Source organism: Pogoniulus pusillus, chromosome 15 (assembly GCF_015220805.1).
Source record: "Pogoniulus pusillus isolate bPogPus1 chromosome 15, bPogPus1.pri, whole genome shotgun sequence".
Classification (NCBI taxonomy): domain Eukaryota; kingdom Metazoa; phylum Chordata; class Aves; order Piciformes; family Lybiidae; genus Pogoniulus; species Pogoniulus pusillus.
Window position 1 is genome coordinate 17,485,454 of NC_087278.1, and position 15,262 is coordinate 17,500,715.

The 15,262-nt window shown below is 43.3% G+C and overlaps 1 protein-coding gene and 1 long non-coding RNA gene across 8 annotated transcripts in view; both read right to left on the minus strand.

Annotated features, from left to right (window-relative positions):
• Nucleotides 1-2,655: 2,655 nt before the first annotated feature.
• LOC135181982 (uncharacterized) lies at nucleotides 2,656-5,341 on the minus strand. The gene is made up of 2 exons (XR_010305032.1): nucleotides 3,957-5,341; nucleotides 2,656-3,863 (listed from the first exon to the last, which is right to left on the minus strand). It is a non-coding gene; the product is annotated as an uncharacterized LOC135181982 (long non-coding RNA).
• Nucleotides 5,342-6,066: 725 nt separating this feature from the next.
• Nucleotides 6,067-15,262, minus strand: part of PDE3A (phosphodiesterase 3A) — a 248,606-nt gene continuing 239,410 nt past the window's right edge. For 6 of the 7 annotated variants that reach the window (XM_064155556.1, XM_064155559.1, XM_064155558.1 and 3 more), the window contains 3 exons: nucleotides 14,678-14,833; nucleotides 9,252-9,492; nucleotides 6,067-6,908 (listed from right to left, as the gene is read on the minus strand). In XM_064155556.1, the coding sequence (XP_064011626.1) occupies nucleotides 6,664-6,908; nucleotides 9,252-9,492; nucleotides 14,678-14,833 (642 nt within the window). In that variant the 3' untranslated portion in view covers nucleotides 6,067-6,663. Of the gene's footprint in view, nucleotides 6,909-9,251; nucleotides 9,493-11,539; nucleotides 11,855-14,677; nucleotides 14,834-15,262 lie in introns of those variants that run through there. The other variant, XM_064155560.1, reaches the window with a different exon arrangement.

The following is a 15,262-nucleotide window of genomic DNA, read 5'->3' on the forward strand; positions in this document are numbered from 1 at the left end:
TAAGGCTTATAAAAGCCTAAAAATGGGAAGTTTGCATTCAAAGAACAGATTTCCATTGTGTGAGGAACTCTGGAAATATAACTCCAACAGGCAAGAGGCTTTCTACCTAATGTCTTATGCAGGCACACAGCAAACCCCTAACTCTTCTCTCTCTGATCAGATTACAAATCCCTTTACTTGTTTGCATGAAAGCATGGGGGCAAAACGATTAGGAGGTGAAAAATTACTAGAGGAGAAAACACAAACCACAATGGACCCTCCAAAATTAATTCTTCTCTAAATAAATATTTTGAAGAAAAGAACAATTGCTAATTCACATTAATCACTTGTAAGTGTTCGCTGTGGTAAAGGAAGACAGCATTGGGAAGCAGAACATCTAAGCCCACTGCCTAAGGGCTGCTGCTGTAAGGAAACCATGGCAGGCCAGAGATAGAGTTGGATTACATGACTCCATCTTATTTCTCCAGCTACTTTGACAACAGCCCTAAATTCCCACTGCAAGCCAGAGCAAAAGTAAGCTAGCACATATTTGCCTCACTGGGGCCACAACATGTGCTGTGTTTTGCTTATTTAATCTGATTTCTACAGCTTTTGAATAGAGATGAGAGAATTCATACATAAAAGCACACATGGTCTGCAGGCATGGAGAAGTCCTTTATATTTGCTCTTACGCTTCCCCACAGACAGGAAAGAGAAATATTTGAATTTGCTCATCTAATTCACCGCTGGGGACACACCACTTTCCTCAGCTGCAGACCTGAGTGGGTGCTCCTTGCTGCAAACAGATCCCATATGTCCTCCACATCAGAATGGTGCCTCATTTCCACACCTCGGACGTACTGCAAGCACGGCTTTGGAAGTAAGAAACAACAGGGATGATCTAGCCACCTAAAAAGCCTAAAATCAATGCGACTTTTTTTGCCCTCCTTTCACACCAAGCAAACTTTTCTTTAATGAGGGAGAATTAAACTTCTTCAGTCAAAATTTCTTTGTTTATTTTCGCCTTCCAGAAGGAACAGTTTTGCCCATGCAAGCTCTTGGGGTAAGTTTTGCATAGACCTCAAGTGATGCTGGCAGCTTTCAGACTGTAAAAGGCTTAGTGTTGTTTGAATTTTATCAAAGAAGTATTGTTAACTAGCTTGAGCTTTTGCCCCCTTTTGTCATTGTGAACGTGGCCCCTTAGGCATGCTTTTCTGCCCACAGGCTCCTGAGGCACTTGCACTGTCCTAAGAATTCGGCAGATTCTCACGTAGGCAATGTCTGCATCCTACTGGGGAGGAGTGATGCATTTTTCATCAAGAGAACACCTGCCTGCCTTGAAAAATCACACTAATGGCCTCTGAATAAATCATAATTAGGCTGCAAATGGGGGATAACTCTCAGGCTGCTCTGTCCAACGCTGGGATTCAATAACTACCACAGCAGGGGCTATAACCCTGCTTTGATTTACCTCCAGAGGAATGTTGTTTTGCTAAATGGAAGTGATGAAATCCAAAGAAAGATTTATTGATGAAGTTCAAGGAAAGACTTACCATACTAAGTTGCTCTCAGAAGTAATGTTGCTATCTCACCCTAATTCAAAGTTGGCCTCCAATAACCAGGGTTTTTTTGGCTAGCTCTTCCAATGGCTGCTTAAGACAGCTGTCATCTAATTCCAATTATTGCCCCCTCTGTCTAAAACACAGAACACGCATTTTCTCCAGGAGACTTGGACACTGTGGTTGGTTGAGTCACCATAGGCAATGGGAACTATTATCTTCCCTTGAATGCTGTCACCATTTTGACTGATGCTGCAACATGAATTTGTAATTTATACCCCTTCATAGTTACGCCACTGAAGTGGGACTACATTTGATTTTGAAAGGAAATTAAATATGTTGCATAAACTCTGTTTCATACTGGACTCCAATTTCTTTTCCTACGAATTGCAAGTTTGGCTTTTTGCTTGCATGTCTACAACTCCATCAACTCAAGAACTAATTAACACCAGTGGTGTGCTTACAGCGGAGGGCTCTCAGGCCAACGTCCAGGTTGCTTTTCCAAGACTTGGAAGAGCAAGTAACCGTCCATGCCTGCTTCTCAGCTGTGATGCTTTCAGCACACCTGGGAGATGCATGTTCTCCTCTCTGGGCATGTCTCTCAATCCAATCTTCTACCCACCAAAGCTCAAGAAACTTTTATACTCAACTTTAAATTCAAACTTTTCTTGCTTAAATACATAATGCTGGAACATAACAGCAGTCGCAGAAGTAATAGCAATTACTATACTCTGTTAATGAATTACAAGTTTTCCAAGTCAAAAACCTCTTTTTTCTGAGAAAGAAAAGCCAGACGCTCACTGCTGCCCTCTGAGCCTACTGAACGGTATGTCTATCAAATAGCTCAGCTCTAGAATGAACCACAGCAAATCTGTGCTCACTCTCCCACACCTGTATCAGCTGGCACATCTCTCTGGGGTAGTCTGCTGGTCAAGTGCCTTGTGTCTTCTTTGCATCTCAGCCTTAGGCACTGCTGGTCTGCTCAGGCCGAGTCTGCCGCATCTGGCTGTGCCTATAGCAAGTCAGTGAGAGGGTGGACACAAACTTATAGTTACCATCATCAATATCAAAGCTCCCACGGTTATCAGCATAGGAACACACCACACAGACCAAGCAGGATGTGCCAGATAATTATTGAGACTGCACAAGTGCTTCATTAACACCTGGGACCAACCACAAAGCTCAGGTTGCATTATACTTTTGGCCAAATTTTCAGAAGTGCCAAGGTTAATTTTGAAAACCAACAAAGTTCTCTAAAATCCCAAGTCCCACTAAAAGCTGGTAGGGGTCGGGTTGCTGAGCACCCAAACTGACAGCTACTCCTCACGAATTCAGGTCACAGCTCAGCAGCATGGGCATAGCACTGGGTGCAACCACACACAAACTGGGGCACAGGCTATGCAGCTTTCATTGGCTGTGCCACTGACTAATGCTCAGTTTGGCAAGATCCTTCCTTCTTCATGCTGCATTCTACTTTCTGAGGCATTCCTAAAGGAAGAAAGAAAGAATGGGCTAAAATTTCAGGAAAAAAATATATCTAAGAAGCAGACAGAAATGTAGGACAATTTTCTAAATAAAAGCCAACCACAACAAAGGAACTTAATTTCCAGTATAGAAAGCAAAAAAGAGAGTTAGGTGCAGAAGAGTTCAGATGCTTTTAGAAGGATCTATCTGAAGCTGTGCAGAGTTAAATTCCTTCCAAAGTTATACCATCAAGATCTTAATGATTTCTAACAGTGGTATGTTAAGGGTAAAAGTCCCAAATGCAGTCACTCAACAGATCTGTCTGATCACAGTCTTGGATTTCATTTTGATGATGGTGATGCAGGCAGATGTCCACACCCCTCAAAGATTCCCTGCTTCATTACCTACTGAAAAAAAAACCCAAAGTGAAAAAATAGTATTCATATTTGGTACAAAATTTCTCAGGTATTTTGTGTTATATTCAAGTCAACCTGGGACATTTCCTGTTTGTTGCCTGCCAGAAATCCTCTACAAAGACTGAAAAAACAGGTTTGTAAGGAGTGGACCTGTGCAGAAATTGGATTCTATTAGTAACTATTTGGAGTGTAAAAAAAGGTCACCTCTTACCAAGTCAATCACTCCCAGCTACCTAGGTAGTCATTGGCATTCCTTCCACTTTGGATAAAATCAAAAATCATTGTGATTTTAAACCTGTCAGAAACTCCTTGGCTGTAAAGGACCTGAGCTAGTCAAACTGTACTCACCAACAGCCTTGTGTAGCAATGCAGTAATGATTTGTGACAGCTGCAGTGGACATGCAGCACGAAATTTTATCAGATTAGAAGCTGACTCTGATTTTACCTAATGGTAAACAAAAATGATGATTAGCAAAACCAGAATAATTCAATTTCAGCACATTTTAATGATTTTTTTTTAGTTCAACCCTGTGTATACCTGATGAGAAGAGTATATGGAACTCCACTCGCGTGACTTTGAGTATCTCTGTAATTTTACCAACTGGGCACTCACTAGCACTTTCTGCACTAACTTTTTTTCCTATAGCAAAAGCAATATAAAAGTCAGTACAAAAAAAACCCAGTCCTAGTGATCACGCACTGAAAAGAGAGAAGCGTTTGCAGATTTGACACTTTAAAGCATCCCTGCAAGTTACATTTTTAAAAGACAAAGTGAGGCATATTAAATTCTTCTGGTACTGTAAGGTATGCATATCACTTGTACAAGAAAATACCAAATGAAATGATTAACCAAAGTGACTGAAGAGATGTGAAAACAGTGCAAGCTGGTCTCGGGGGAGACTTGACGAGACCCTTTTTTCTTTTGAATCAATTTTGCTGTGCCCTTTCCCTTCAGAAAAATAGTGCTGTTTGGATCTTTGCTTTGAAAAGCATTAAAAGCTTCCGTTGAGAAAAGCAACCAGAGCTACACTCTAGACTAACTGTTCAAAGGCAAAGGCATCTTCTGTACTGTTAACAGTGGGATGGGAGATGATGTCGGGCAGAGGCAACTTGCAAGAAACCAGAGTCCTGTTTCTCAGCCAAAGCACCCGCTAAAGGAAACGCACAGCAAAAACAAACTCTGAAGTGGCAAGACACTTCCACACACACTGACTGCCCTCCAGAGAGAATGCTTTCCATTTTTGGGGAGGTATCAATAGGATCATGAAATAAGGTGAAAGTGTAACAACAGCAATGAGTGATGGATGCAATGTCAGACATTTACTACAGAAAGGACTTCTCCTACCAACTCTTCCTTTCGCAAGCACTCTTACACAGGCAATCCTCTTCTTGTAGAGTGGCTGCAGGATCGAGATATAAAAAGCATACACAGTGAAATGAGTTTCTGAGAGACGCTGAGCCTCATATATAGATAAAATCCTTTGTGGGAACAAAACGTTCGATTGCGTGGCACTGGTTGATGCTGCCAGTCCTAAAGAGCACTAATAATTCAAAGCCCTGATCCTGCAGGCTGCTGGCTTCCCAGAAGGGTCTGTGCCCATTGCTCTAGACTGCACTTGTTGGGCGTGGGAATGGCTACTCTGTACAAAAACGGTCTCCTACCTAGTTACTTTGTAAAAATCAGCTCTACAAAAAAACTTCCCCTTTTTTCTTCCTTCGCTTTTTTTTTTTTTTTTTCTTAAAGATATCATTATCTACAGGAACCCATAATTTTTTTAACCATATTTACATCTAGATAGCTAATCACTGACAAATATAATTTCATGAAATAAAATATTGAAAGCAAATATCCAACCTTTTAAATAGACGTTTGACTCACAGCATAAACAACAGAGAAGACAAACAGAACCAATAAAAAAAAAAAAAAAAAAAGCTGCTCTTACAGACTTGATCTTTTCCTTTCTCTTTAAAAAAAAAAAGGAAAAAAAGATATATTGGATATATTGGTGCTTCTAAGCAGAATGCCAGCAACAAACTGCTCCCATCCAGCACCTCACACCGAAACCCAAGGTCTCTGAATCTCATGTGGTTGCTGAGACGTACAAGTATCCAAGCCAATGCATTGCTGGCACCTGTCCCCCATGCTGCTCCCAATGTACCATTTGCCTTTTACTTTGAGGAAGGGCACGGCCCCCACACTCCCTTTCTTTCGCTCTCTAAAGCTTTAGGTTAGCTTCATTCTTAAATGATTTAACTGGCCACTGATGCACAGAGGCATAAGATTAGGGTAGGAAGATGGCAGCCTGCCTCTCTTTTCCACGTACATGCACACATTTGCTTCCTGCTCCCTCCTGCCCGAATGCAGACGCTGCCCCATGCAGCCATTCATGCATACGGAGGGACAGGTCCTCTCAGGGAGGACAGACTTGCATGCCACATGGTTCCTTTGGGAGGTACATTTCTGGGCACATCCCTTTGGCAGCAGTCTGGGAAGTGTAGAAGAGAAGAAAGAGGAGAAGGCAGAAGACCCTGCACAGCCAGATGGGGCCAAGCCAGCAGCCCATGCCACCATGCCCCCTGCTGAAAGACTGCCAGTGCCAACTGTGACCTGGAGGGCTACGGGAAATGCAAGGCTCCTTAAAATGGTCTCTGGCCTTCTGCTTGTTGTTGTGTATTGGGATGTGCTACAACTAGTGTAATAAGAACTCCAGCTCTGCTATATTACATCAGATCCACTCACACTTGCACACACCCCCTCACACACACATATATTGGCAGGATGTATCAGCATTCATATAAAGCTTTGGAACGTTTATCCCTCAGCAGCAAGAGAAAAACCCGCTTAACTGATACCTTACCATTAATTGCAAATGTGCTTTAGAAACAGCATTTCCTTAGGTAACTTTCATCTGTAAATATCACAGTGACCATAACATATCATTAAATGTATTTTGCTGAAGTGCATAGCCAATAACCCTGGCGCTATATCTATCTATTCATATAATTCCACCCACCCCAAATCTCTTTCAGGGAAGTCTGTAAAAGCTGGTGTCGCAGTGCGAAAGCTTCCTTGAGCACAGGAGTTTAAACCATGTACCTCACCATAAAAAGGAAAGAGAAACAAATTAAAACAGCTGTAGGCGCAGTATCCCATACTTCTACAGTGTTGTGTCTAAATGCTGTGCTGGCTTGAGAAAGAGTTTGTGCACAAGTCAATCTGCCTTCAAATACTGCTGTAAAGATTGTCACTGGTTTGCTTCTACAGTTGCGTTCTCCTCTTTATCCCTCTTGGGCTTCCCTTTCTCCTCTTCCTCTTCCCTGATGGCCTGGATTTGTTCTGAAGATTGGTACAGTGTGGACTGCTCCGTGCCTTGCTTCTCAGTCCCAGCTAACCTCTCCTCATCTTCCATTACTTTCTTCCACATTTTATGGTTCTGAAGCAGGTGCTGAGTGATCTGACAGTAGATTTTTCTCCTCTTGAACTTCTTTTCTGTAAAATACCGTGTGACATTAATGTACTACTTTCTGTAGGAGAAGGAAAAGGAACTAAAGGTATAGGAAGCAGTCAGGGTGTGTATGACATACAGGAACTGCACCAACAGATTTTTAAACCCCACAAAACTTAAACAGGCTTCAAATTCAGGAAGTTTTGCCTCTCCAGATCTCCACGAAAGCAAATTGTGCTCAGTCACATTTTGAGCCCTGGATTCACACAGTATCACAGTATCATCAGGGTTGGAAGAGACCTCACAGATCATCAAGTCCAACCCTTTACCACAGAGCTCAAGGCTAGACCATGGCACCAAGTGCCACGTCCAATCTTGCCTTGAACAGCTCCAGGGACGGCGACTCCACCACCTCCCCGGGCAGCCCATTCCAGTGTCCAATGACTCTCTCAGTGAAGAACTTTCTCCTCACCTCAAGCCTAAATTTCCCCTGGCGCAGCCTGAGGCTGTGTCCTCTCATTCTGGTGCTGGCCACCTGAGAGAAGAGAGCAACCTCCCCCTGGCCACAACCACCCCTCAGGTAGTTGTAGACAGCAATAAGGTCACCCCTGAGCCTCCTCTTCTCCAGGCTAACCAATCCCAGCTCCCTCAGGCTCTCCTCATAGGGCTGTGCTCAAGGCCCCTCACCAGCCTCGTCAGCCTTCTCTGGACACGCTCAAGCATCTCAATGTCCTTCCTATCACAGCCTGGCTATGCAGCTCGCAGAGACATAGTGCTTGAGCAGCTGTGGAAAAAACACGTTGCTGAGCTGCTTCTGCACAGTTTTTAAAATGAAGTACTTGTAGACCATGACTGACCTACTCCATTATATATAAATTCTGTGCCCCCTCCTCACCCAGAACCAATCCCTGATGATTTCTTGTAAAAAGAAAAAAAAAAAATTAAATTCCTGATGTTGTTCTATCCACATTTACTTCTGGTCTGAGTTGTGAAAATATAAAGAATAAGCAAGCATTAGTAATCATGCAATCCATCCCTATGCTTTCTTTTCCAAGTCAGAGATTACCACTCCAGCATCACAGTGCAGATCACCTTAAAGCCTCTGCACAAAATCTCTTTGGCTGTGGAATCTGAGCACTGCTGTGGTTGTCATATAGCAAAATGTTATCAGAGAGCTTGCTTATCTTTGGTTTTGAAGCAGCAGTTCCCTGCTGTTACCCTATAAAATGTTTTTCCCACTGGTAGTTCTCATGGCTCCCGACACAGTTGCAGTACAAGTGTTTTGCTGTCTGCAGCATGGTTTTTTCCTGTGCCAGCATGGTCTGTTCAGCACAAACTGTTAACTCCTTAGCAGTACAAAGCCCGGCAGTTTCTCTCGGTCATTAACAGCGGCACTGGCAGTCACGCAGCTGAAGCAACAATTCCTTCAAAGACAACTGCTGATTTTTCCCTTGTGGAGAAGGTGACGTAGAGGAATGTTTTGTACAAAATAAAGTTGCGTGGATTAGTATTTGCAGGTTGCCTAAAGTATGCCTGTGTCAGGATCCAAAACGTTTAGCCCTTGAAGCTTTTGAATTTGGAAACAAAGAGCTTTTCACTGAGCAGTAGACGAAATCCAACTCAATCCTTCATTAGAAAGCCCTTGGTTCCCCGTAGGAAACCTTCAGGTTTAGCACCAATAAAAAGCCTCTACCCTGCCAATGCCGCAGCAGGACATTTTCTCCTGAGTTTCCCAGGTGACCCCCGCATCTTGCTGTGTTCTGCAGATGCCAGCAAGCACTTGCAGCAGTGTTAAAAACTGAATCACTAAAGACTGAGCCTGGTTAATTCTCATACATGCATCAGAATGCTGACAAAATTACAAGTTCCCGTACAGTAACAAAATCAATTTCAAGCTATGTAAAGGTTTTATAACTCTTAAACTTACCTCTACTGCTTTAGTGCATTATCAGGACCTAAGTGTTTTCTGCCACTACTATATTTCCCCAGGCCTAAAAAAGCATGTCTATCAAGAAGCTCTTCACCACTTTTTACACAACTCTTAGTATCTATGCATCTCAGATCTCAACCTTTTGTTTCGTTTCATTGAGAAAGTTTAGAACATCCACGATTTTTTTGGTCATAGTATTCATCTCTAACCACCTATATGACCTCTGTCTCACCACAAAAGATGCCCCAGATTCCTAATTCAGGAATGTCAATCATGACCAATGCAACTGGCTACCTGCTAGTTTCACTGGGGACAGCACTGAATCACTGTAGCTCTGGAGAGGCCCATGTTGAACCTGTTTTGCTCGTGATCTCTAATGCTTTTATAATATGGCTGCTTAATTTTGGACACAATGTGGAACTTGTTTAACTGAAAAACATAAGTGTGAACAACTTACTGGATTCAGCATTTTCACAAGTTTCTGTTTCTGCTGTTTCCTCCTCTTCGTGTTCATCAGTGTCTCCTGACTCATCACTGTCTTCTATCCATTTCCCTGGCATCAGCCCGGCTGAGTCATAGGAGTTACACAGTGGCCCCACAATGTGAGTGATAAAAGATTCCTGGAGGTGTGCCAGCTGAGGAGCAGAGCGATCCATGAAAGGACTGATTGGCAAGCCCAGGCTAGCCTCTTCATCACCCTGGATATGAAAAATAGTGGTAATTTCTCTGAAGTAAATGAAACAAAACCATGTCACAAAAAGGAGTAACATATATCAAACCAACTAAAAATGATAAAAGTAACTCGACTCAAATGCCTCCTCCATAGCATGTCAGTGTGACACTGCTGCAGTGCCATCATGTCAAATGGTTAATCAAAGCTACATTTGTGCAAAATGATGTCCAGTCTCCTTGTCCTCTGCTTCACACCATGAGTGTCAAAATCTGAAAATTATTCCTTTCTTTTCCCCTCCTCTCCCCTCCCTCTTCCCTTCCACATTATTTAACAAAAATTCCTTCTGTTAGCTCAAAACCTTGCAGTCAGCCACCTGTTTGCAGGGAACAAGACCACATCTCCCAGGCAAGGCTTATCTCATTGAGCTAGTTTTGTCCTCACTGTACATAATATGGAGAGGTCTTACGAGCCTTGGGTTGCAAGTTATTTGTTTCCTAGGACTACTGGAACGATCCCTAGGTAATCAGGGGTTGCTCAGAAGCAGCAAATCTTTCCCACAAAACTTTTGTGGGGAAAGAAGTTCTCCACAGGTATAAGAAGACTTTTTCTCCCTTCTCTCATGACATAAGGTAATATTTTCTTACAGAACCAAGTCCAATATACTCATCTCTTCTAATTGCAGCAGACGTTCTGGCAATGAGCTTTTGGCTGCCATGTAAAGACTGGGTGGAAACAGTATCACAGTATCATCAGGGTTGGAAGAGACCTCACAGATCATCAAGTCCAACCCTTTACCACAGAGCTCAAGGCTAGACCATGGCACCAACTGCCACGTCCAATCTTGCCTTGAACAGCTCCAGGGACAGGGACTCCACCACCTCCCCGGGCAGCCCATTCCAGTGTCCAATGACTCTCTCAGTGAAGAACTTTCTCCTCACCTCCAGCCTAAATCTCCCCTGGCACAGCCTGAGGCTGTGTCCCCTCGTTCTGGTGCTGGCCACCTGAGAGAAGAGAGCAACCTCCTCCTGGCCACAACCACCCCTCAGGTAGTTGTAGACAGCAATAAGGTCACCCCTGAGCCTCCTCTTCTCCAGGCTAACCAATCCCAGCTCCCTCAGCCTCTCCTTGTAGGGCTGTGCTCGAGGCCTCTCCCCAGCCTCGTCGCCCTTCTCTGGACATGCTCAAGCATCTCAATGTCCCTCCTAAACTGGGGGGCCCAGAACTGAACACCCCCCAAACAGAGCCTGACATGCAAATTAGTGTTTTAATATAATACAGAGATCTACATTTGAGAATAAAGCCCTGGAATAGGTTGTCCAGGGAGGTTGTGGAGTCTCCTTCTCTGAAGACATCCTAAACCTGCCTAGATGCATTCTTGAGTGATCTACTCTAGATGATCCTGCTCTAGCAGGGGTCTTGCCCTATCTTCTGAGGTCCCTTCCAACCCCTAACGTTCTGTGAGCTTCCTGTCATCTAAATTTTCAAAACTTGTGCTAGTTTGAAGCAAGCTGGAATGTTTTGGTTAAAGAACTAGATAACAGGCAGTGAAATGAAAAACAATTGATGTCAACTTCTCTCACAGTCACGCTGAGAACTCTGGGAAGAAGAAAGACTTTTTCTCCATTTTGTTTTCTCACTCTTGCTTTTGCCTTAGACCTGGTCACATCTCATTAACCCTGCTCCTACTAACCTTGCTCCCTAACCTCTTGGCTGCACCTCTCTTCTTCCTGAGAACTGGGGTAAGGTTGAGAGGGGCCGGGGGAGGTGTTGGGGTGGTTTGAGAGCCCCTCCTGGGGACTCAGGTTTCTGGGAGGGGAGTTGTGCTTTTGTATTGTTTATCCTTTGTATATTTCTGTATATAATTGTATATAACTGTATATATTGTAAATAGCTGCTTGTAAATTCTGCTAGCTGTAAATAAATTGCTTCATCTATATTCCCAGGGTCCGTCTGAGTTAGCTGGGGCAAATACAAAGTGTGGGAGGGGCAGGGTAACCCCCAAACCATCACAAAACTCATGGACTGCACGTGGTCAACATGCAGTTGTCATGAGGGAGTAGTAAGACTGAAAGTTAAGTGTACTACAAATGTTTATTTCCTCCAGCTTTGTTTTGTTACTTCTCCTCATAACCTAGAGCTATATTCCATTATTAAACACACAACATTAACAAACCAGACTGCAATAACAAGCAAATTAGCAAGTGCTTGCTCTTTGCAGCAGCGCATCCGAGACGGGCTGGCTGCGAGCAGGCAGCAGCAGCAGGAAGCCGACTGCCACACTGCTTACAAGTTCTTCTTCTCAGCTTCCATTACAACACCATTTATCACACTTTGCAGTGTGTTTCTTAATTCTTTTTAATATGCCTCCAAATAAGTATGCTGAGCATCTGGAAAGAAGAAAAAGAAGCCTACTGCAACAATATGGCACAGGATTTTGAATGTGCCTATGCAGCACAGTTTTAAATAAGGGGTTTTAAAGAAGTATTATAAGGGAGTTAAGCTCATAGAATGGTTTAGGTTGCACAGGACCTCCATCCAGTTCCAACCCCCCACCACAGGCAGAGACATCTCCCACTAGAAAAGGGCACTCAAGGCCTCATCCAACCTGGCCTTGAACACCTCCAGGGAGGTTGTGCAGCACAGAAGCACAGAATCCATTCTTTGATCTTTGATTGCATTCTGTGCTCCACAACCTCCCCGGGCAGCCTGTACCAACATCTCACCATCCTCACTGCAAAGAACTTCTTCCTAACATCCAGTTTAAATCTCCCATCTGTCAGTCCAAACCTCATCCTGTCATTACAGACCTTGCCAATAGTCCCTCCCTAGCCTTCCTGTAACCCCTTTCAGACACTGGAAGGCCACTCCAAGGTCTCCTTGAAGCCTTCTCTTCTCCAGGCTGAAGCGCCCCAACTCTCATAGCAGAGCTGCTGCAGCCACAGGAATCTGAGTTTACTATGGGAAATTCAAGAAAGGTATTTGTTTTCAGGGGTTGAAGTATATATGCTTTTTGATAATAATTCTAGGGAAAATCAAGCTTCTCAACATTCCCCTTTTTAGAGGCAAGAAAATGAAGATTTTTCCCTTCTCAGAAAAAAAATATTAAAAAATAAAATCAAAATCAAGGTGAAAATGGTTTGATAGACCCTTCAGAGCAGAAAATCAGATTTTAACCTAGGTTAAATAACTGAGAATCTAGCTTGTCCTCCTTAATATCAGAAGTGCTAGGAAGAAAACTGTTTTTAATCCCATAGGTCAGCATGGTGATCCATGCCAAGCAAAGACCCAACAAACCAGAGAATCCACTGGAACACAATGATTTGTCAGTACAGTGAATACCCATCCTGTATTCAGAAAACCCAATAGCCCAGACCTCTGATATCTTGATATTAACGTCCCCCGACCTCTTGGAATTCGCAAGCCAAGACTGCCAGTACATTTGCCCACAGTCCCCACGTCAAAAGGAATGCTGGTAACAAAGCTAACAGATGTGTTATTCTGAATCCAACCTTCCAGAGAAGATAAATCTCTATTATTATTTTTAATTAAAGGGTTGTAAGAAAGATAATCTCCAACAGTCCTTCGCAGCAGCTTCCAAGAGCATGAAAACATTAGCAGCACACCTGGCTGATGGAAAACTACCCAGCTTTCTAACACAGTATTCTCCCACAAATGTTCCTGCCAAGCTTGATTCTGAGCTCACTATCCAATACTTTGATGATATTAATGTACTGGAGCAATCAGTGCCTTCTGACGTTAATCATGTTGGATCAAAGGAGTGTCATATTATAGATCTCATTAACAGGTGTTGTCTACATAAGCTGTGATCATCACCAGCATTAAATACAATTTGTTGAGAGAGCTATAATGAAAACAAATATGCAGAGTAACATGGGAAATGAAGGTTGACTGTGGTCAGCATGGGCCTCACTCTCTTCAGTACAAAAGAAAATAGAAAGAAAAATGGAACCAAATAGATATGAAATGTTTTTAAGGATCAGTGTTCTTTCTTTTCCTCAGGAGATTCAAAATAAATGAAGGAGCTGCAAGTCAGTGTGTGAATTTTGTCCCTTTTCCTATTCCTCTACATACTCCAGCAGGCAGCTGCAGCAGGAAATCCTGTGGGTTTGCTTTTTTTTTTCCCCTCTTTTCAAACCTGTAAGTACAGTAAATTTAAAGGAAGATGAAAAGGCTTTAAAAAGGATTAGTCTGTGACTCTGAGTTAATGCACAGTCTCCCTGAGAAGTCTGTGAGATGTCTAGTTCAGTGATTCAGCTCTCTTGCTCCCTCTCAAAAAACCCAGGCTATGTTGAATTCACTCTCACCAGCACATTTGAAACACGTTCCCACTCAGGAAACAGAGGAATTGTGTGGGAAAAGTCCTGTTTCTTGTGCCCAGCAGGGCCACGTGGTCATAATGAGAAAAGGTTCAATTAAAGGCTCCCTTACACCTGCCTGGCTGTATTCCCAGTTCTTTGCAAATGAATCCGTGGCTGTCCTTCTTCTACGTGCTACCATCAGCTAAGCCCTGCCTAATTAGTGCAGCCATGTTGACAAACCTGCTGAAAGTGTTGTCTTAGAAAACACAAACGAATCAGGATCAACGTGTAGGGAGCAGATGCGGTCGGTCTGTGATAAACTAGAAGTCTACACAGTGAGCGTGGCTGTAACAGTAAGATTCTGCACGTGTGAACAGAGACATGGCCCACAGAGAAGCTACACTAATTCCCCTGGTCTGTTGTGTCCCATTCTGGAGACCACGTGCTAGCAAATATGCAAGCCACCTACAGTGACTGCGAAAGAGAGTAATGAGAACCATTTGGTGTCTTGAAAAGAAATAGATGCAAGTACGAAAAGGTGGCTTGCTCTAAAGAAAAGTGAAAGGGAGGCAGGATGACTTCCAATAGAATAAAAAACAAAAGGAAGGAGGAAAGCAAAACTTGTCTGCCACAACCACTATAAGAACAGTGCCAGACAGAACAGTTAAGCCTGTAAGCATCCCATCATCAGGCATCTTTAAGGACGCATCACAAGCTTCAGCAACAAATGGACTGTCACTGATCCAGCAAAAGCATGGACTAGTGTAAGCAGCCATCCCCTTCACCCTGCTTTCTGTGATCTTCACTCATCACCAGCATTAGGATGCTGCAGGACTAGTTAATGCAAGATGTACAGCCAGCAGGTACCACTTCGGACATGAGTTTGTTTACCTGTTCATAAAACTCATTGACAATGCCTTCTGTCCACTGCAGATGCAAATCTTTGCATTTTGCAGGCCCATTTATGTCAGCCAGTTTTATGCACATCTGGCAAACCAGCAAGCGGTCATTCTCATTAGTCCAGTCAATTCCAACATCATCATTCACCTAAAAGACAGAAAATGGAAAACCATCACAGTAATTCCGGCTAAAAAGACGCATCCAAAGAGGAAGTTCTGTCCTTCAGCATCTTACAGGATATTTAGCTATTTAACAAAACCACAGGTACAAGCAGGTGACCTCAGGTTGGAATTTACAGTGAGCTGTCGAGAGGAAAAACCCAAGAAAACCAGTGAACATTGAGATAAATGATGATGCATTAATATCTGGCAAACGATGTGCCTGTTTGAAACCATTCATTAGGGAAAACAGTGGAGATCAGTGACAAGTGGGTGCCCTTCAGGGGCCCATACTGTCCCCAGTACTGCTCAATACTTTTATCAGTGATACAGACACTGGGATCAAGAGTATCACCAGCAAATTTGCAGATGACACCAAGCTCAGTGGTGCTGCCCATATGCCAGAGGGATAGGATGT